Source organism: Rana temporaria, chromosome 4 (genome assembly GCF_905171775.1).
Source record: "Rana temporaria chromosome 4, aRanTem1.1, whole genome shotgun sequence".
Classification (NCBI taxonomy): Eukaryota; Metazoa; Chordata; class Amphibia; order Anura; family Ranidae; genus Rana; species Rana temporaria.
In genome coordinates this window covers 204,420,300-204,443,008 of record NC_053492.1, presented here as the reverse complement: position 1 = coordinate 204,443,008, position 22,709 = coordinate 204,420,300, and the positions used below count along the sequence as shown (strand labels likewise).

At 41.9% G+C, this 22,709-nt stretch overlaps 1 protein-coding gene across 2 annotated transcripts in view; it reads left to right on the top strand.

The window, feature by feature from the left end:
* Positions 1-20,620, top strand: part of CAPN10 (calpain 10) — a 36,720-nt gene extending 16,100 nt beyond the window's left edge. For both annotated transcript variants that reach the window (XM_040349736.1, XM_040349737.1), the window contains exons 8-12: positions 8,788-8,990; positions 11,697-11,946; positions 15,239-15,426; positions 18,718-18,763; positions 20,288-20,620. In XM_040349736.1, the coding sequence (XP_040205670.1) occupies positions 8,788-8,990; positions 11,697-11,946; positions 15,239-15,426; positions 18,718-18,763; positions 20,288-20,314 (714 nt within the window). In that variant the 3' untranslated portion in view covers positions 20,315-20,620. The remainder of the gene's footprint in view (positions 1-8,787; positions 8,991-11,696; positions 11,947-15,238; positions 15,427-18,717; positions 18,764-20,287) is intronic.
* The last annotated feature ends 2,089 nt before the right edge of the window (positions 20,621-22,709 follow it).

Here is a 22,709-nt window from a genome sequence, read left to right as displayed (position 1 = left end):
CCATCACTGACTGTGGGTACTTGACACTGGACTTCAGGCATTTTGGCATTTCCCTCTCCCCAGTCTTCCTCCAGACTCTGGCACCTTGATTACCGAATGACATGCAAAATTTGCTTTCATCCGAAAAAAGTACTTTGGACCACTGAGCAACAGTCCAGTGTTGCTTCTGTGTAGCCCAGGTCAGGCGCTTCTGCCGCTGTTTCTGGTTCAAAAGTGGCTTGACCTGGGGAATGCGGCACCTGTAGCCCATTTCCTGCACACGCCTGTACACGGTGGCTCTGGATGTTTCTACTCCAGACTCAGTCCACTGCTTCCGCAGGTCCCCCAAGGTCTGGAATCGGTCCTTCTCCACAATCTTCCTCAGGGTCCGGTCACCTCTTCTCGTTGTGCAGCGTTTTCTGCTACACTTTTTCCTTCCCACAGACTTCCCACTGAGGTGCCTTGATACAGCACTCTGGGAACAGCCTATTCGTTCAGAAATTTCTTTCTGTGTCTTACCCTCTTGCTTGAGGGTGTCAATGATGGCCTTCTGGACAGCAGTCAGGTCGGCAGTCTTACCCATGATTGCGGTTTGGAGTAATGAACCAGGCTGGGAGTTTTTAAAAGCCTCAGGAATCTTTTGCAGGTGTTTAGAGTTAATTAGTTGATTCAGATGATTAGGTTAAGAGCTCTTTTAGAGAACCTTTTCATGATATGCTAATTTTTTGAGATAGGAATTTGGGGTTTTCATGAGCTGTATGCCAAAATCCTCAATATTAAAACAATAAAAGGCTTGAACTACTTCAGTTGTGTGTAATGAATCTAAAATATATGAAAGTCTAATGTTTATCAGTACATTACAGAAAATAATGAACTTTATCACAATATGCTAATTTTTTGAGAACCACCTGTATATTGAAATGCAAACCATCACACAGATCCCTTCTGCGTGAAACAAAAATCTGTGAATAAAGATGGCAAATGTTCATGCGTGTAAAAAAAAAAAAGTGGAATAATAAAATGCAACATATATTGAAATAAAAAATATGACAATAAAAATAGCCTAATATATCTAAAAAGAAGAAATACAATTCCAGTCCCACAATGGAAAATCCATATACGTTAAAATTGAAAAAAGAGAGGGATAAAATGGCTGTTCACCACCACCAAGATGTATTCCTCCTCCTACTCCTACGGTACCCACAGGTAAAAAATTGAACCTTACCAGATCATAGAGGCTTGCAGATGAACCTCTGCGGGGTCTTAGTACTCCTCCACAATGTTGAGATCATCCGACTTAGAAGAAAGCCTGTTGGAGTCTGCAAAAGATTTGAGATTGGGGCAAAGATTCACCTTCTAGCAGGACAACGACCCTAAACATACAGCCAGAGCTACAATTGGATGGTTTAGATTAAAGCATATTCATGTGTTAGAATGGCCCAGTCAAAGTCCAGACCTAAATCCAATTGATACTCTGAGGCAAGACTTTAAAATTAATAAAAAATAAGGTACAGCGCTAAGTGAAAATGAGAAATTGTGAAATGAACATATATAATGAAAAATGTGTTAAGAAATTAAAACTTATATGAAAACAAAAAACCGTGAAGGTCAAGTTTCAAACTAGAAAAGTCCATAGATTGTGATTCACATCATAATAAGGGTTAAACGAATGGATCTTCTTCCACCAAGGAAACACCCAGTGAGTGAGATGTAGTCTCCTTACCGCAGATGAATGACCGTCATTACAGCGGTCTAAGCAGACACAGGGATAGTTAAAGTCTTCCCAAATAGACTTGCTTCAAAATAGACAATGACTCCAAAAAAACTTGCTCCAAAGAATAAGTAGATGCTTCAATCACTCATGAAATGAGAAACAAAAAGGGAACCCATAGCGTGATACTGCTTGAAAGTGGGTTTAATGGGCTAATACAAATTGCACTTACAGTTAATTTGGTAAAAACGCGCGATAAGTACAAATGTGGAAGGGATGCAGCGTCTCCTCGGATCCTCTCCTGTTTGCTAGGCTCCGTAACTGCCTTTAAAATTGCTGTTCACAGACGCTCTCCATCCAATCTGACAGAGCTTGATCTATTTTGCAAAGAAGAATGGGCAAAACTTTCACTCTCTCTAGATGTGAAAACTGGTAGAGACAGACCCAAAAAGACTTGCAGCTGTAAGTGCAGTGAAAGGTGGTTCTACAAAGCATTGACTCAGTGGGGCTGAATACAAATGCACACCACACTTTTCAGATATTCATTTGTTGCCAAATGGAAAAAAGTGGGTATCCCTCTCTCCAAGGAGGTGAATCCCATACGTGGAACAGGGGGGTGCGTTATCTCACCATTGTAGTTTTTTCTCACCCCCCTGTTCCACGTATGGGATTCACCTCCTTGGAGAGAGGGATACCCACTTTTTTCCATTTGGCAACTCTGAGTGGAGACGAGGAGGACTACAGGAGTCGGATGATCTCGACATTGTGGAGGAGTACTAAGACCCCGCAGAGGTTCATCTGCAAGCCTCTATGACCTTGCCCTAGGAATGTCCACCTTATCTGGTAAGGTTCCATTTTTTACCTGTGGGTACCGTAGGAGGAGGAGGAATACATCTTGGTGGTGGTGAACAGCCATTTTATCCCTCTCTTTTTTCAATTTTAACGTATATGGATTTTCCATTGTGGGACTGGAATTTTCTTTCTTCTTTTTAGATATATTGGACTATTTTTATTGTCATATTTTTTATTTCAATATATGTTGCATTTTATTATTCCACTTTTTTTTACACGCATGAACATTTGCCATCTTTATTCACAGATTTTTGTTTCACGCAGAAGGGATCTGTGTGATGATTTGCATTTCAATATATTTTGCGTTTATATACATTTGGTGCTCTTCACTGTATGTCACTTATCTGTGTAGCAGTTATATGCACTTGTTTAACATATATTTTATTAGAATATTTCCATTTCATATTTCAATAAGCACCTGGACTTTTTCTATATACACAATGTTACTTTAGAGCGACTAAAGCGCTGCGTAAATTGTTGGTGCTGTATAAATCCTGTATTATAATAATAATAATAATAATAACTGCCAGGTTGGTCATAGCCTTTCTACATCTGAGGATGTTCTGGCCTCTATAGATTTCCAGGATGCTTACTTGCACATTCATTCTTATCCCCCCAAGCTTTCACCAAGGTATTTGACCTGGATTTAACTCTGTCCTATGCTCAAGGTTTTTGCAAGACAAAGGCATAATGAGCTAGTATGCATAGCATACTAGCTCATTATGAACTACTTAACTCACATTGCAACCCCCGCAGCGGTCCTCATACCCCCCTTCGGCGGTGGCATTTCTCCTGGGGCTTACGTCCGGGTATCGCGGCTCCGGCACTGTGATTGTGCTCCGGAGCAGCGATGACGTCACATGTGCACAGGAGCCGCCGGTAACGGCACACTGACTGAAGCAATGGCACATGCATGCCATTGCTTCAGTTTGCTTTAGTGCGCATGTGCCGATGACATCAGCACATACAAGGGATATCTCCTAAACCGTGCAAGTTTAGGAGCTATCCTGGTTAGCTACAGGTAAGCCTTATTATAGGCTTACCTGTAGCATAAAGTGGTTGTAAAGGATTTACAACCACTTTAAAGCCCTCCCTGTTTCGGTTGGCCAGCATCCAATAGAGTGCAGACTCTGCAGCACATAGATTGGATGCTTGATCTGGAGAAGTCATCGCTGGATGCATTTTGCAGATTCGAGCACCTAGGCGTGACTCTAGATATTGGCTCTATCCAGGATCTTTCTGCCTCAGGACAAACTTCTCTCCCTTCAGTCTCATGTTTGGGACCTCTGGACCCAGGGGAAGCTTGCAATTCATATCTGCATGAGGGGTTTGAGTCTAATGCCCCGTACACACCATCACTTTATGTGATGAAAAAAAACAACGTTTTTAAAAACGTCACTTTAATTGACCGTGTGTGGGGAAAACGTTGTTTTATGTCTTGTAAAAAACGACCAAAAAAATTGAAGCATGCTTCAATTTTATGTGTCGTTTTTCAAAATGTCGTTTTTTACTTCACAGAAATTGACCGTGTGTAGCAAAAAACGTTGTTTAAAAAGACGTTTTTACACCCGCGCTTGCCCAGAAACTAGTTATGAAGCGAGCTTCAATGGTAAAACGTGGTGGAACGTAACCTCGCTTTGCTAGAACATTGTGAGAAAAACGATGGTGTGTATGCAACTTCGTCTTTGAAAATTGAAGTTTCAAAAAGGTCATTTTTTACTTCACAGAAAATGTCGTTTTTTTTCATCACATAAAGTGATGGTGTGTACGGGGCATAATGGTTTGCTTCTTCAAGGAAGTGCTGTATGCCCAGTTTCACTCCAGACCATTGCAACTCAACATTCTGGCATTGTGGGGTGAAAGTCTCCTCTTTGGACTGCCCCATTTATCTGACCTCCAAGGCCAGACTTTTCCTAGTGTAGGGCTTTCAAACCCAGCGCTGGAGTTAGGGAAGCCAGTTGATTGCAACCAAGATTTTTGAATTTGCACACACAAAAATTGTTATTTTTTTCAAAATTGTCGCTCTATTTTTGTTTATAGTGCAAAAAATAAAAACCGCAGTGATCAAATACCACCAAAAGAAAGCTCTATTTGTGGGAATAAAAGGATGCCAATTTTGTTTGGGAGCCACGTCGCACGACCGCGCAATGGTCTGTTAAAGCGACGCAGTTCCAAATCGCAAAACCTGGCCGGGTCCTTTAGCAGCATTTTGGTCCGGGTCTTAAGTGGTTAATGAATAATTAGACTGAATTCTTGTTAATTAGGATTTTGTTGTCCAAAATGTAGCCTTGCTCCGAAGACTTTCATTGGGGTGTATTAATTTTTGAAACATGGTCTTGAACTAATTTGTCAAGAAAAATACATATTTTTTGCTTTTTGCTATAATATCCCCCAAAAATATATATAAAAAACATTTTTTTTCCTCAGTTTAGGCCGATACCTATTCTTCTACCTATTTTTGGTAAAAAAAAATCGCAATAAGCGTTTATCGGTTGGTTTGCGCAAAATTTATAGCGTTTACAAAATAGGGGATAGTTTTATTGCATTTTTATAAAAAAAAAAAAAAAAAATGTATTTACTACTTATGGCGGCGATCAGCGATTTTTTTTTTTTTATTTTATTTTTTTTCTCTTCCGTGACTGCGACATTATGGCGGACACTTCGGACAATTTTGACACATTTTTGGGACCATTGGCATTTTCACAGCAAAAAATGCATTTAAAATTCATGGTTTACTGTGAAAATGACAGTTGCAGTTTGGGAGTTAACCACAGGGGGCGCTGAAGGGGTTATGTGTCACCTAATGTGTGTTTACAACTGTAGGGGGGTGTGGCTGTAGGTGTAACATCATCGATTGTGGATCCCTATAAAAGAGATCACACGATCGATGACGCCGCCACAGTGAAGAACGGGGAAGCCGTGTTTACACACGGCTCTCCCCGTTCTTCAGGGGCCAATCGCGGGACTCCAGCGGCGATCGGGTCTGCGGGTCCCGTGGTCCCGGAGCTTTGGACCGGGTCGCGGGCACGCGCCCGCGATCCACGGCTGGACATCAGCACAGCACGTACAGGTACGTGCATGTGCCCAGCCGTGCCATTCTGCCGACGTATATGTGCAGGAGGCGGTCCTTAAGTGGTTAAACAGGTGTCCAGCAGACAGTTGATTATAAAAGAGCATTAAATTAACCACTTCAATATAGGGCACTTATACACCTTCCTACCCAGACCAGCTTTCAGCGCTATCATATTTTGAATGAGAATTGTGCAGTCATGCAACGCTGATAGGCAGCACTGATCAGGAGGCACTGGTAGGCATCACTGATGGGCACAAATGGCATCCCTGGTGGGCTTACCTGGTGGTCATGGTTGGCCATCCCTGGTAGGGTTGCCACCTCATCCCTTTAAACTCAAACACATATTAATTACTGTGGCTGATTAAAGCGGTTCTCCACCCTAAAGTGGAGTCCCGCTGATCGGAACCCTCCCCCCCTCCGGTGTCACATTTGACACCTTTCAGGGGGAGGGGGGTGCAGATACCTGTCTAAAGACAGGTATTTGCACCCACTTCCGGCCACACGCTACGGGCGAAAGACGGGTTTTTCTGACTTCCCGTCTGTCGCCCGTTGTGTGCTGGGAACACTCGGCTCCCAGCACACAGCGCGTGAGCCAATCGGTGGGCGCAGCGCGACTCGCGCATGCGCCGTAGGGAACCGGGCAGTGAAGCCGCAGCGCTTCACTTCCTGGTTCCCTCAGCATGGATGGCGGGGGGAGCAGCAAAGAGACGAGCAATCGCTCGTGCTCTGCTGCGATCAGCGCTGGACTCCAGGACAGGTAAGTGTCCTAATATTAAAAGTCAGCAGCTGCAGTATTTGTAGCTGCTGGCTTTTAATATTTTTTCCCCATGGCACATCCGCTTTTAGTTGGTGCCTTATCTGCATCTTTCATAACTTATGTCATAGGCTCTTTACCTTGATCAGAGATGCGGTGTGTCAGACTGACACACCACGGATCGCCTCGCTGCACGCAATCGCTAGACGCCCAGTCAGGGTAAAAAAAACACCTTCCGGCTGTCATTATGCTATATGGCAGGCGGAAAATGGTTAAAGAAAACCCCTTCCTATTTCATTTTATCTACAATGACACTACATAGAAGACTAAGGTCACAAGGCCTGAGAAAAAAAAAAATGTTATTTACACAAGAAAGGTGAAGGCTGCAAGATAATCAGCAAAGCTTTACTTATCAGTCAGAATACTGTAGCGAAAGTAATAGAAAAATATAACAAAGATGTAACTGCAACCATCTCACAGATGTACAGGCCTTCTGCGGAAGTTAACACCTTGACAGGAGCATCTTCTGATGGAAAGGGTTGAAGAAAATTGACATGCAAGTTCGCTGCAGTTGGCTGAAGAAGTAGAAAGCCATACTTGGGTGATTTATTTTTAGTGACACAAAACGGCGTACACTGCAGAGTAATGGCACGAATGTTTTTTGTTCATGAAGGAAGCCTCTCCTAAAGCCCATGCACAAAAAAACATGCCTAGAATTTGCCAGGGCCCATGCTGAAAAAGAAGACTACTGGGAATTTGTACTCTGGAATGATGAGACCAAGATAAATGTTTTTGGAACAGAAACAAAACGAAAAATACATGGTGCCTACTAGGGTTGTCCCGATGCCACTTTTTTTAGTACAAGTACCGATACTTTTTTTCAAGTACTCACCAATACCGATTACCAATACTTTTTTTTAATGTCATGTGACAATTTGACTAATTGGCAGTCATAGGTGGCACTGAAGGGCACTGACGGATGGCACTTATAGGCACTGATAGATGGCACTGATAGGCGGCACTTATGGGCACTGAAAGGTGGCACTGATAGATGGAACTGATGTCACTTATGGGCAGGCACTGAAATGCAGCACTGATTGGCAATTGCATAATAAATGACATGAATGATGAGAGGAAGGATTTTGCAATGCTTTATGGCATATAGAATTGCAAAATCCTTCCTTTCCTCTCATCATTCATGTCATTTAACTTCTAGTAAGTATACTGCGACGCCCATATTGGTACACCTTGCACTTGGCTGCAATAAGCCAGCAGCAGACATCTTGTTACACCCAGCCCAAACTATATGAGCTGGGTGCAACAAGATGTCCGCTGCTGGCTTACTGCAGCCGAGTGCAGGGTGTACCAAAATGGGCGTCGTGATGTTTACCTTCCGACGGAACGTCACTTCCTGTACCGAATGTGACTGCTCCGGTCACCGCTTTGGAAGGAATATGCAGCACTGCCCCGGCCAGCTTACCCCCGTGATCCGCTGCTGCCAGACCGATCTCCTCTCCGTCCGCCGACTTCCGGTTCCAGGTATCGGATCTGGCATCGGGAGCATTTGTGCGAGTACAAGAACTCGCACAAATGCTCGGTATCTGTCCCGATACTAGTATCGGTATCGGGACAACCCTAGTGCCTACAGTGAAACATGGTGGTGGCGGCAGTGTCCTGTGAGGCTGCTTAAGTGCTGCTGGTGTCGGGAAGCTGCATTTCATTGATGGTATTATGAATTCACAGATGTACTGCTCTATATGGAAAGAAAAGATGCTACCATCACTCTGTGCCTTGGTCATCATGTATTTTTCCAACATGACAAAACACATTTAAGGCCATTGTTGCATTCCTGAAGAACAGCAGAGTAAAAGCGATTCACTGGCCAAGTATGCCTCCTGATCTGAACCCAATTGAACTCCTATGGGGAATTCTAAGGAGAGACAAGTTGAGCATCGCTCTCAATTAAGCATCCAGGCTCTAAAATAGGTAGTTCTTGAAGAATGGAAAAAGATAGATGTTTTAATATTTCGCCAACTTTTTTATTCCATGTCTAGAAGACTTGGTGCTGTCCTTACAAATCATGGTGGTCATACAAAATACTAGATGTAGTAGTTTTTGTTGTGGAGTGTATTTATTTTTGCATCAACTAATTTGAGTAAAACTGAAGATTTTGCAATCTAAGTTTATATTAATATTTTTTCATTTATGTAATGAGCTGAACAAATGTTCTATAAAACTCAGTTTTGTCAAAATGTTGGAAATTGTTCTGGTGTTCATTGATATATTGATTCAAATCTTACTTTTCAATAGGGGTGTACTTATTTATGCTGAGCACTGTATCTTCTTAAATTAGTTAGCACTTTTGTAAATTTATGGGGAAAAAAATGTAATGGAAATTTTATCTCCTTTTCTCTGTAGGTAGAAAAACGTCGTTTTAACTTGCAGAAGACTGTACTGTCCCCTGTTGTTGCTGGCACCTCCTCACATTCCTATGACAGACAGCTTCACCTGCGCTGTGAGCTTTCTCCTGGATATTACCTGGTTATACCCAGCACTTTCCTCAGGGACACAGAGGGGGACTTCTTGTTGCGAGTCCTATCTAGTGGACCAATCACCCTCAGGTTGCATCTTTTAAACTATATATTAAATTTACTACTGTCAAAGCAGTATGAAAAGGGTGTCCTGAAAGGACACTAACAGCGCTAAATGAATGTCAATGGGATTCAAATGAATCTAGCATTCATAATCTGCAGAATATCACATCACAGCAGATTATGAACGCTAGGTTCATTTGAATCCCATTGACATTCATTTAGCGCTGTTAGTGTCCTTTCAGGACACCCTTTTCATATATACTTACCTTTTATAATAGCTGCTTTTCTGCGTTTTATATTTTAATTAATCCTTACACCCATAGAGCGCTTGGATCAGGGAGGTCTTTGGATATACTCTGATATTTTTTACACTGTCAAAGCAGTATTGGTGCCAAGGTCTAGTTTACATGCAGTTAGAAACTTAAATATCCCTACATCTTTTAGTGCACCAAACATAGATCACAATCAAGTCAAAAGCCAAACTATACAATAATCTAAAAATTGCTAGATTAAAAGATAAGTTCACCTTTTCAAATAAATAAATAAATGCACATCATTTTTTATTTTTTTTTGCAGGTAAAAAGGTGTGCATTTATTATTTCTTTTATTGGGAGTCTGCAAAGCATTGCACCCACAATCAGCAGTTTGTGGGTGCTATGCAGGACTCTTGCAGACTGTCTGTGTAAGCTGTGTGCTCGTACAAGCATTCAGTTACACACAGACAATAACTTTTAGTGAATTACCACAGCGCTCAACATTGCCACAGTAGTTCAGTGAGAACTACAACCTGACAGCCGCCAAAGCTGGTAATTGTAGTTTTCCATTCACAGCCCCGAACGGCCACGACTTTTTTCAATTGTGACAGCAGACACTGGTCTGCTGTTATAGCAGGGATCAAGAAGAGGAGGGGAGGATCACAGGGGCAGCTGCAGAACTAACATGTTACACTCTGAATACAGATGTAACATGTTAGAAAAGGTGAACTTATCCTTTAACCAATTCAGCTTTCACACCTGTACACTACCTATGGGCAAGAACAGTTTTTACGTTTGTCATGGGCCTATTGATTGAGCAATAAATCTGTCATTACTTAAAGCGGAGTTCCACCCAAAAGTGGAACTTCCGCTTTAAGGAATCCTGACCCACATGACATGCCACATTTGGCAGGTACCCAGCTTCCGCTTGGGTGGCCCCTACTTCCCTGCAATTTTCTTGGAAACGTCCCAGGTCCCAGAAGATGGCCCGACCATTCAGGATGCACAGCATGACTCGCACATGCAACACAAGCTGTCACAGCTGGGTGCCCACAGTAGTGATGCCAGCGGAGAGGGAGAGAACTGAGGCTTTGTGTTTATTAAAAGTCAACAGCTAAAAAAAGTGTAGCCGCTGACTTTATTAACCGGCTGGAACTCTGCTTTAAGACAACAAAGCAATGTATATGTTTTTCCTATTTTGGGACAAACAAGGAATTTTGGTGATATTGCCTTGCATAAACATTTTATTTTTTTATACGATCTATGAAGAAAAAAAAAGGATTGTTACTGTAGATACAATGTATACATTTTATTCTTTCATTTGTCTCATTTAAAATGAACTCAGGGTACTTTGTATATACGGTACATTTGGAGTCTATTTATAAAAAGGGGAAAAAATAAATAAATTCTCAGCATTCGCATAGCCTACACCAGGGGTCTCCAAACTTTCTTACTAGAGGGCCGGACTGTGGCCAGTGGAAGTAGAAAATGCCCCCCTGTGTCAATGTGGGTAAAGAATTCCCTATCATTGATATTAGTGGGAGTGTTGGTATTAGAGGAAGAAATAAGGCCCCATCATTGGCGTCTTTGGGAGGAATTGGGCCCCCTCATTAGAGAGAGGAATAGTACCCCATTGTTGGTATCAGGGAAAGGAATTGTGCCTCATCATTGGTGTCAATGGGATGAATAGGGCCCTGCAGTTGGTGTCAGTGGGATGAATAGTGCCCTATTGTTGGTGTAGAAGAAATAGTGCCCAATTAATAGTGCCTTGTATCAGTGGGGGATTAGGGTCTCAAGGGCCTGATAAAGGCAAGCAAAGGGCCATATCTGCCCCCCGGGCTGCAGTTTTGGAGACCACTGGCCTACACAAATAGTGCCTGTAATATGACTGATATGTTTATTATGGCCACTAGATGGCGTTAACAATCCTAGTAACTTTATTGTGCACTCTAGATCTATGGTTTCTGCACTTTTTTACTCTCCTTGTCAGGAATATGGGCAGCATCGAAAGTCGGCGAGTGACATAGTCCTTTTTTCATGATGCAAGAAGACTGATCACTGTCACTTGTCATATGTATCATAATTGTCTCCTGGGCATTATTTATAACAGAAATCAGTGGCTAATCGTTGTAGGTCATTGCAGTAAATACTCCACACTGCTCCTGCATTTTATGTTTCATTTGTAAAATGTAGAATGCATTGTGGAGGTTGCAGTATCCTTCTCCATAACGCTGCAGAGAACACTTTGGGATAGGAAAGTCTTTTTACATGTCAGTCATGTTTTTTTTTCTTTTTTTTTTTTTTCTTTTATCTCCCTGACCTTAATTGTTGTTCCTATTAGAACTAGTTGGGTTTTTTTTTTTTTTGTGTGTGTGTCTCAAAACAAAATGGAAAGCACATTTGTGTAATACAGTTTTTGGTTATGAATGTGCTGGAGATTTAACTGATATTTTCCTAATTTTGTGTGTGTCTCCTACAGTGAAATAACCTCCCATCAGCCACAGTTAAACACAAGTGAAGATGATGTAAAAGGAACTTGGGAGACCCGAGAAGTAAAAGGCCAGTGGAAAAAGGATGTTAATGCCGGAGGCAGCAGGAATTTTCCATCTTACTGCCTTAATCCAACCATCCCTTTTATAGTGCCCAGTAAAGCCCGACTGGTGAGGGTGACACTAAAGCAACATTGTCAGGGAAAACACTGCCATGCAATAGGGTTCCATGTGTACATGGTAAGAATTGTTTAAGTGTTACTGCACTTTTGTTGAGAAAAAAAATCCCCTCTTCCCCTGGTCAGTTATACACATTGCAATTGCATTGGTTTGGGAAACATAATTGTAATGTCTTACCCTCTATTCTTTTGTGTGAGCTTCAATACAAACAGTACACTCATTTCTTAATTGCAGAGTTGAAGGGTCTCCCTTCTGTACTCGAATGATCAGTCCATGTTTTTAATAAAATAATCTGGTAGGAACTGCAGTGGGTGGAAAATTACAACCCCCAATTCCAAAAAAGTTAGGACGTTATGTAAAATATACCTAACAATAGAAAATGGCAAACATATCAAATGTTTAAAATGAGAAAATGTACCAATATAAGAAAGAAAAAAAGGTAATAATGGGAGTCCTGAGCTATACTTGGGCTTGGCCTCTAATAGGGTGATTAGAGGCCAAGCCTAAGCATACTGTATACTTGCACAGCCTGCAGGCCTCCAGTAAGAACTGAACAACGGATTAAGAACTTTTCCCCACCCAAAATTTTTCAAAGCCTTCAAGCTCCAGGCCATCCGGGACTACAAAACCCAGAGAAATCTATAACTTTCTGCACAGAAACAATAATCTGTAACTTCTCACAATGTGGCAGGGCCTTGCACTGTCAAAAAAAAGGAGAAAAAAATTATACTCTAAGCACAACAAACCAAAAACAATGTGTAATACATTTTTAAAATTCAAAGCAAATTTCCCCTTACTATCCATGTCTCCATGATTTATTTTGCTGAAAAATCACTTTAAAAAACCCCCCTAGCATTTCTAGCAATGGCCATCTTGAGTAAGGACAGATGAATAATGTAGCCATAGGTGTGTGCAGCCTATTGCATTAGGGCAGGGGTAGGCAACCTTAAAGGGGTTGTAAAGGAAAAAAATGTTTTCATATTAAGCATCCTTTACCAGACATTCCTCTTTTCACTTCCTCATTGTTCGTTTTTGCTCAGAAGTTGCTCTATTTCTTCTCTGTTCTGTTCACTTCCTGCTTGTCTGATTTTACTGACCACCGTGATGGGAGGCTTTACTGCAGTGGTCAGTAACGTGCTCACCCCCTCCAGGAACTACATCTGTGTGGCAGGATGCTCTCTACGTGTTAGAGACTTCAAGGAGGTGTGAATTACTGGGCGTGCCGCAGTTCATACTGGGAAATGTAGTTCTTACATGAACGAGCGCCGCAAACCAGGAAGTGAATGAGAGAACAGAAACTAGAACGCCGGAGGTGATATAGATGAAGGAATGTATTTACTCATTCATTACACTATTCTGTCTGTCTACCTTGCAGACATTAATTTTAGGCAAAAAAATGTTTTCCTTTAAAGAGATGAAGATCTACTTAAACAACACTGATGAAGTCAAAGATCACCGGGCACAGTGTCCTGTTGTTTGGGGCCGGTTCACACCAGAATGCAGTGCCAGAAAGGCATGTTCATGTGTGTTTTCTGCACTGTGTTCAAAATGCACTGCCTTTGTGATCTGCTGTGTGTGATGATTAATTGTTAACCCCAAACTTGGATCGTAAATGCAGTGCATTTGTGAGCACAAAAATAAAATAAGGGCCCTTTCACACGGGCGGATCAGTAATGATCCGCTCCGTGTGTCCGCAAAAGCTCAGCGGGGATCCTCCGTAAAATCCCCGCTGAGCTGGCAGCTGACAGGGTGGTCCCCGCACACTGTGCAGGCACCGCCCTGTCTTTCCTCCGCTCTCCCCTATGGGGGATCGGACGAACACGGACCGTATGTCCGTGTTTATCCGATCCGGCAGACGGAAGAAAAATAGGATTTTCTTCCATCCACAAATGCGGATCTTTGCGGAGGCGGACGATTACGGGTGTCAGCGGATGGTCATCCGCTGACACCCGTAATCACATAGGGACCAATGTATGTCCCGTTTTTATCCACAACGGACGGATGAAAATGCAGACATACGGTCCGCACGTGTGAAAGGGCCCTAAGTATTACTAGAGAGTGCAGGGTTCATGAGTGTTTTGCACTCAGAATGCTAGGATCAGGAGTGCGTTGCGCTCAGAATAACGCAGGGATCAGGAGTGCATTGCGCTCAGCGTAACGCAGGGATCAGGAGTGCGTTGCGCTCAGCGTAACGCAGGGATCAGGAGTGCGTTGCGCTCAGCGTAACGCAGGGATCAGGAGTGCGTTGCGCTCAGCGTAACGCAGGGATCAGGAGTGCGTTGCGCTCAGAATGCAGGGTCAAGGAGTGCGCTGCGCTCAATGCAAGGATCAGGAGTATGTTGCGCTCAGAATGAAGGGTTCTGGACAGATGGCGGAAGCATGCATGCTTTTTTACTTTCTGGTCGGTTTGTAAATTGGACTTAAGATCTTTTATGCAATATTTATTGGGACTTTTTTTTTTCCTGTAAATACCGCATAATCCTTTTTTTTTAATGAATTTAACTTAATTTTTATGCATGCAATAATTTATGCAAACGAGTAACATGATTTCCTTATTGCATGCAGTAAACGTGAGTGAATTGACCCCATTATGTTTACATGCATGCACTTCAGTGTTGGCTGCATGGCATTTCTTTGGGTGAGTTTTGTGATGGTGACACAAGTGTCAAAATTGGCCGTTTTTAGTCTCCATCCGAAGCCAGCATGACCATGCTGGAGCACAGTTTGAACACAGGGACAAGGCATTGTCACCCTATAACAAAGTGCCAAACCAATGTTTAACAAATGTTAAATGTGATCTGAGCTTTAGTGCATGAGTTTTTATATGTTGTGATATGATCTTCATTTCATATTAACTTTAACTGGCAACTTTTTTTTCTTTTGCTCTATTTAATGGACTAATGGGCATATTTTTTTCTGTAACTTTTTTTTTGTTTGTTTTTCATTTACAATCCTATTTAGTATACTGTTGTGTTGATTTACTAAAACTGGTAAGTGCGAAATCTGGTGCAGCTCTGCATAGAAACCAATCGGCTTCCAATCAGCTTTTTTCCTCAAATTTAAATGAAGAAGCTGAAGTTAGAAGCTGATTGGCTACCATGCACAGCTGAACCAGATTTTGCACTCTCCGGTTTTAGAAAATCAACCCCAATGTTTTACAAAATTGTAATATGTTGCCCTTTTGCAGAAGTGATTAATTCACTATTTAAATATTCTGTAGTAAATAAATCTACCATAAAATTACATGAATGGAAAAATATGGTCTTGTTATAATCCTAATGGTTGTCCTCTGATTTGTGGTTGAAATCACTGTTGGTTATTTTAAAATGCTATGTGTGTAACCCATCTGTAGGTTCCTTCTGATAGCAGCCTTTCACCTTTTGTACAAGAGCCACGTGCCAGTTGTGTACCACACAGTTACTCACATGAAGTGTCCATGATGTGTGACCTTTCTCCTGGGCAGTACATCATTGTGCCTTCCACTTACTTGCCTAATGAGGAATGTGACTTCTCTGTATTCATATCTACCAAGATGGAGCGGTAAGTGCAATGTTCATTCTTCAGCTTCAGTTGTTAAAGCGAAGGTCCACCCTTAAAAAATAAAATAAAATAAATTACATAAAATGGCTCCAAAGAAAATGGGAAAAAAAAAATTGTACTTACCAGAAATGGCTGTTGTTGGCAGATCTTCCTATTCCGCGGTAGTCTTCCTTCTTGTCGTCCCCTCGCTGTTTTCTGGGACCTGTGTGTGGGTGTCCCAGAAGACAGCCACCTAATCACAAAGCACCGCACGACTCGCACATGTGCAGTAGAAAACAGGCAGTGAAGCCGCAAAGCTCCACTGCCTGTTTCCCTTAGTGAGGATGGCGGCGCCGTGACACGATACACGGATCGGCTTCCGGGGGGCGACTTCCCAGACACCCAGGACAGGCAAGTGTCCTTATTAAAAGTCAGCAGTTTGTAGCTGCTGACTTTTAAAAAAAAAAAAAAATTGCGGCTGGAACACCGCTTTAACTTGTATGAATCTAATGTGCCACAAAGAGCTACTTTCAGTTTCAAATACAGTAAAACCTTGGATTACAAGCATAATTCGTTCCGGAAGCATACTTGAAATCGAATCAAAGCAAATTTTCCCATAGGAAATAATGGAAACTCAAATGATTCGTTCCTTCAGTCTATAGTCTATATAAAACGATTATAGCAATGTGACCAGGTTGTGTAACCATAAAATGTCCATCCACAAATGGCAGCCTCCCCAAGAGGATTATAGGAAAAATCCAGCAGGAGCTCCAGAGTATAAAAGAGAAGAGAGACGCCTCTATGGTTACATTTAATGAAGGTACAACATTTAGCAACTCACATGGTTGATGATTAAAAGAGGCACATCTAAGTATGGAGGCATCCGGGGTAAAGCTGTCCACATAGCCCATCCCCCTCACCGCCGTCTCTCACCGCTGTCAGTCTGCAATTGTGACCGGGAAGACTACCCTGCAGTAGAGCGATCTGAAAGTGAGGCTTGAACCGCTCTTGAAAGGGACTACATCAATGGCGAGGAGGAGAATGGTCTATGTGGACAGCTTTACCCCGGATCCCTGCATATTTGGTGTGCCTCTTTTATTCATCAACCATGTGAGTTGCTAAATGTTGTACCTTCATTAAATGTAACCATATTGCTACACTTAGAGGCACCTCTCTTCTATTTTATACTCGGCTGTGACATGATGCTACTCTTATATCAAGACATAATTGTCAAATTGTATTAAAACATTTTTGCTTGTCTTACAAAACGCTCTCAAACCAAGTTACTCTCAAACCAAGGTTTTACTGTACATTAAATGTCAAGTTAAAGATGTTTACTGTTAAAACACAGTGCACCGTGTACCAGCATAGTGCTTTCATCCTAGCATTGATACTGTGCAGTGTGCACCAGGCATGCCTGCTTTGTAAATCCATGTACCTGCTAATAACCAGCTCTCCTGGAGTTCCTTCTGTCTGTGCTTGGAAATGTACAAGTCAGTGCATCCTAGTTCCCAGAATCCCAACTCTGCCCATCTATAATTGGGTGGTTTTGTTTCTTTATGTACACCGGGGACAGACCTAATGCTCTATAGCATTTAATGTCATAAAAATAGAGTAAGAAGGCCTCATTCACATGGGCATACTACAGCATACACTCCAGCAAGTATCATGTTTACCTGCATGGAGATGCACTGGTGGTTCGTGCAGGCAGTTTTTGTCTATGCAGAAGCTGCATGGACACTGACGCTGCTCCCAGTATGACTTCATAGCCCCAAACATATTGAGAGCAGTGGCTGTGTGTGCAGCTACTGTATCCCAATGGACATGAATGGGGATACATGAAACAACTATGCATCCTTGTGCAGGTATACATGGCCTTTACACAGGTGTACACTGTAGTACTAATGTGTGAATGAGTCCTAATTATGTCATGAAAAAATGCTCCTTTATTCAACAAAATAGAAGTATAAATCTATATATTGGATTTTGCCTTTGCGTGGATAGTTGTGACAAATACTTTCAAACTTGCATTTTAAGGCTTACTGTCTACTTTTATTCATATGGAAGCCACTTAGGAGTTACCCACAAGGGGTGTTTTCGGCAAAGAAAATATTCAGCTTCCTGTTCATTTTAGATTCTCAGCTTGGCGCCCTGCCTCTTCAGGCAAAGTCTCTCTTGCTCTCAAGATAGTGTTAAAGGGTCACTAAAGGAAACATTTTTTTTTGCTGAAATGGTTGTTTACAGGGTATAGAGACATAAAAGTTAACTGATTCCTTTTAAAAATGATTAAAATTTTTATTTAATCTATCATATAATGTGCCTCTAGTTTCACTTTCGGTTTTAAATGTACATACATGAAGTTCCGTGTGAGAGGTGAGTCGGGAAGACTCACAGAACAAAAACAAACAAATCCAGGGCAGTGTTTTGTTTTTAAAATTAATCTGATTGGTTCTGAGGAGTTTTAGACACACAGTAATGACAGCTTAGACCACCGTGAAAATCTCCCAGTACTATGGTTATAAGGAAACAGGCAACCAGGAAGTGTGGAGATCACAGCAGAATTACAGCTACTTCAAAGCAAAAACGAACAATGAGGACATGAAACCAGTACTGCAGTAAGGTAAAGGAAGCTATTTAGCTAAAAAAAAAAATTCCTTTAGTGACCCTTTAAACAATCCTTACCTTCAAATGTCAGTCTGGTCATAGCACTGGCCTGTAGGGTTACTCCTTGTGTGTCCACACTGCCCTGCTGCCTCTGTAGTGCACATCTCCACAATAGGTTACTGGCTGAGTGGAGACTACTCTCTATTCAGAAATAACCTTGTTCTGTCCCATGTAGTCTCCTGGAAGCAGCGTTGCCACACAGAAAAACTTGCATAGTGGTCCTCTAATAACTTTGTCTGCAGTGGACTATGGTAAATTCATCTGAAATCCAATCTTCGATTTATTCTCCCTACTTTTCTATTTTAATATGGTCACAGACATTAGCATTGTGTGTTTTTTTTTCTTGTCTTTTACATGTTGTCTCTTTTTGTTTTTTAAACCTAGTAATTTTTATTTTGAACAAAAAAAAGTTAATAATTTTTTTTTCAAAATGTTTGTTTTCTATGATAAAATCAAATGGTAAGTTGTTTACAGAAAGCAGAGTCCACTTCAATCACAATATATGCAGTATCAAAATAATGTGGAAAGGTAAAATAAGACCTCCTAACTGCAGTCAATATCCAGGTATTAAATATGCATTAAATAGACCAATGAGCACAAGTAATAATTGATTTGCCCTTTTAACATTAGTTTGTTTTCTGGCTACAGGAAATCCATCCAGAGCCAGGAGGCTCTTGGGAAAATCCTGAATGAGGTGAGAGAATGCATTTCTAATGCACATAAATGATATTATAAAACGTAAGCCTTCCTCTCCAGTGATCCATAAGGCTAAAGCAGCGCTCTTGTGTGTTACTCCAAAAATTACAATGATACACTCTGTCACAAGTGAGTCCAGCTGAAAAACATGCTCTGCTGAATGTTCGTTGGGGCCTTTTTGGATGTGTAGTAATAAAACCTTCACCCCACCTAGCGATTCCACTCCCCTCAGAGTTTACACTCACCAGATCAATATAGGGTAAACACTTGTTAGGTATGTCTTTCCCATTTAGCAGTCAAAATCCAGAGAGGCCACACCATAGATATTTCAGTCAGGTCACATGAACAGTTGATTCATATCCTTCAATTAAGCTCGGAATTAATGCTCACCAAACACGAAATTAGCAGAAGGGGCCCAAAGGGTGGCGCTCAAGAGCTGAAATTCCTCGTAGTATGTCACTACGTTCGTGTCATGACAATTGTGTACCGTTGGTATGCAAGACAAGATCCTAGCACACGCCCTTGTCCAACAATCGTACCGTGTGTACGAGGCTTTAAGTATGCTCTGTGTGAATGAGGCCTAAAAAGTAACTTCAGACCAGCAAAGCCAGATGAAAACAAAATGAACTTGGATACATTTAAATCTCATTCCCTAATGTAACAGCCAGCAGAAAACTCAGAGCTCCATGGTCTCTATAGCTCATACAATCTGATCATTATGTGAATATTATAATCCTTTGTACATGACATGCTTTTTAGAGAAGCACACTTTACAAATTACACATAAAGGTGAATTTATAGTTTGCTCAAAGTCAAAAAATAGTTTGGAGTACTTCTTCTCTTAAAGCGGAGGTTCACCCTCAAAATTAACTTTTTCGCTAACCTATCTCTAGCCTTAATAAAGGCTTGTAGTGTTGTCATTTTTTTTTTTTATGTGTACACTTACCTGTCTTCAGCCGCACTTCCGGGTCTTCTTCCTTGCGGGGAGTAGGCGTGTCGCTCCCTTTCCCCGACGGGGAGCTCTGCGCAATGTCTCCAGGGAGTAAGTGTTGATCCTCCCAGGAGACGATTGACGTGCGGGTAAAGCATCGTCGCCTTCCGAAAATATCCGACGGGGACTCGGCTCTTTACCGCGCCTGCCGTGTAGAGCTGACTGCGCAGGCGCCGTAAAGTGCCGAGTCCCCCTCGGATATTTTCGGAAGGCTATGACACGCTTTACCCGCATGTCAATCATCTATGCGTCGTCTTAGGAACGCCTACTCCCCGGGGGAGCGAGAACTCGGAAGTTGGGTGAAAACAACGAAAAAACGTAAGTACAGCGGGAAAAAAAAAAATCCAGCATTCTGTTGATGTCAGCAGTATGCTGGATGTAATGGTATGTAGATGTTTTAGGGTTGAACCCCAGCTTTAATGTGTGTTTAGGTTTCAAATACTCTGTTTCTTTGTTTTATACTTACATTGGACAGCCATATGTGTGCAAACGCTGAACTTTGTTTATTTTTTATTTTTTTATTTTTTTCAGGTTTCAGTTGTCACAGTGATGAAATAAGAAGATTTTGATATTTTTGAATCCAGCCAACCAATATCAATATCATTATTGTTAAGAATGCAACAATCTATTTATTATAAATTTCTAAACTCCGTTTTCCAGATTCTTTCCTAGTGGTCTTGAAAAGGACCTGTAAAGCTAATAGCTTTTTAGACCCTCTTGAGCGTTTTCTATGAATTCTGTTTAAATGTGCTCTGGTATTACTAATCCTTATAAAACTGTACACTGCCTACCTTTGCGCCATGACTGTGTTTATTTTGAACTGTTGTTTACTGTGGAGGTAAATTAAAGCTGGAGAAAATGTGACTCATTCTTTGTCCAAAATATATTTTAATGCTATAGTTAATATTTTCCAAGCTTAACCACTTTGCGCCTGCGCTATAGACAAAACATCTACAGCGCAGCGCTCAATTTCTGGCTCAAATCCTCCTGTTTACTAGTTCCCTGCGCGCCGCCGTGGGCGCGCATCGGGTAAAAGCTGTGCCTGGTGCGTCACGTGTGTGCCGATGCGCGTGCCTGGCAGCCGCGATGTCCGCCGGGTACCCGCGATCGGCATTTATAGAGCCAGGGACGTGGAGCTCTGTGTGTAAACACAGAGCTCCACGTCCTGTCAGAGAGAGAGAACTGATGCTGTGTCCCTTGTACATAGGAACACCGATCGGTCCCCTCCCCCCACAGTAAGAATCACTCCCAGGGAACACATTTAACCCCTTGATCGCCCCCTAGCGTTAACCCCTTCCCTGTCAGTCACATTTATACAGTAATCAGTGCATATTTATTGCACTGTTTGCTGTATAAATGTGAATGGTCCCAAAATAATGTCAAAAGTGTCCGATCTGTCCGCCGCAATATCGCAGTCCTGACAAAAATCGCAGACAACCTCCATTACTAGTAAAAAAAAAAAAATCATAAATCTATCACCTATTTTGTAGGCGCTATTACTTTTGCGCAAACCAATCACTATCCTTTTTTTTTTTTTTTACGAAATATGTAGTAGAATATATATCTGCCTAAACTGAGAAAAAAATTTTTTTATTAAAAAAACGGGATATTTATTATAGCCAAAAGTTAAAAATATTGAGTTTTTTTTTTTTCAAAATTGTCAGTCTTTTTTTGCTTATAGCGCAAAAAATAAAAAACGCAGAGATGATCAAATGCCACCACAAGAAAGCTTCATTTGTGGGAAAAAAAGCATCTAAATTTTTTTTGGGAGCCACGTCGCACGACCGCGCAATTGTCATTCAAAGCGTGATAGTGCTGAATGCTGAAAATTGGCCTGGGCAGGAAGGGGGTGAAAATGCCCGGTATTGAAGTGGTTAAAATATTCTTATGAACTTTGACAAATTACACTGTGGAGAATTTACTAAATCTCAAGCAGACCGTATTTGGATCTGTCCCAGAGATGACCGTTTCCTGTTCCAGTATTGCAAGGAACTCTTGTGTCAGCCTGGGTTCACACATATGCGAACACAGACATCGCATGTGATTGGCACCCAAATTGCTGTACCAATTACTTGCGATGTTGTGCAATGCAAGTTCAGCTGCATCCAAAAAAAAATTTAAAGAAATTGAATTTCTTCATAAATTTAGGTCAATATGTATTCTGCAACATATTTTTATTTTTTACTAGTTATCAGCGACCTATAGTGGGACTGCGATATTGCAGTGGACATTCTGACACTAACTTACACTTTTTGGGAACCAGTGACACTAATATCAGTGCTAAAAATATGCACTGTCACTGTACTAATGACACTGGCTGGGAAGGGTTTACACATCTAGGGCGATCAAAGGGTTAACTGTGTGCGCAACCAGTGTTTATGTGTACTGTGCTTTTATTAGGGGAAGAGGTGGAATTTATTCAATGCTTGGCTGGTGTCGGTGGACATTGAGTACCCCGACACTCACCGTTTAACTTGTGCTGTATATAATGACAGCTAAAACGAGCCGCCAGCAGCACGCATGCGAACCCTCTACCCAGAGATGCAGGATCATGTGCAATTATGACCCTCCTGCATTTCTGTCAGACAATGCACCACTTTACCCAGACAATTGTTGCAATTAACCGTTTGCCGACCAGCCACCAGTTATACGGCGGCAGGTTGGCTCTGCTGGGCGAGATCACGTAGATCTACGTCATCTCGCTGAGCAGCCAATAGGGGCGTGCGCCCCCCCCCCCACTCGCCCCTGACGCGCGTGCCCGGCGGGTGTGATCACAGCCGGGCACCCGCGATCGCTCGTTACAGAGCGAGATCCGGGAGCTGTGTGTGTAAACACACTGCTCCCGGTCCTGTCAGGGGGAGAAATGCCTGATTGTCTGTTCATACAATGTGTGAACAGCGATCAGTCATTTCCCCTAGTCAGTTAGAACACACCCAGGGAACATACTTAACCC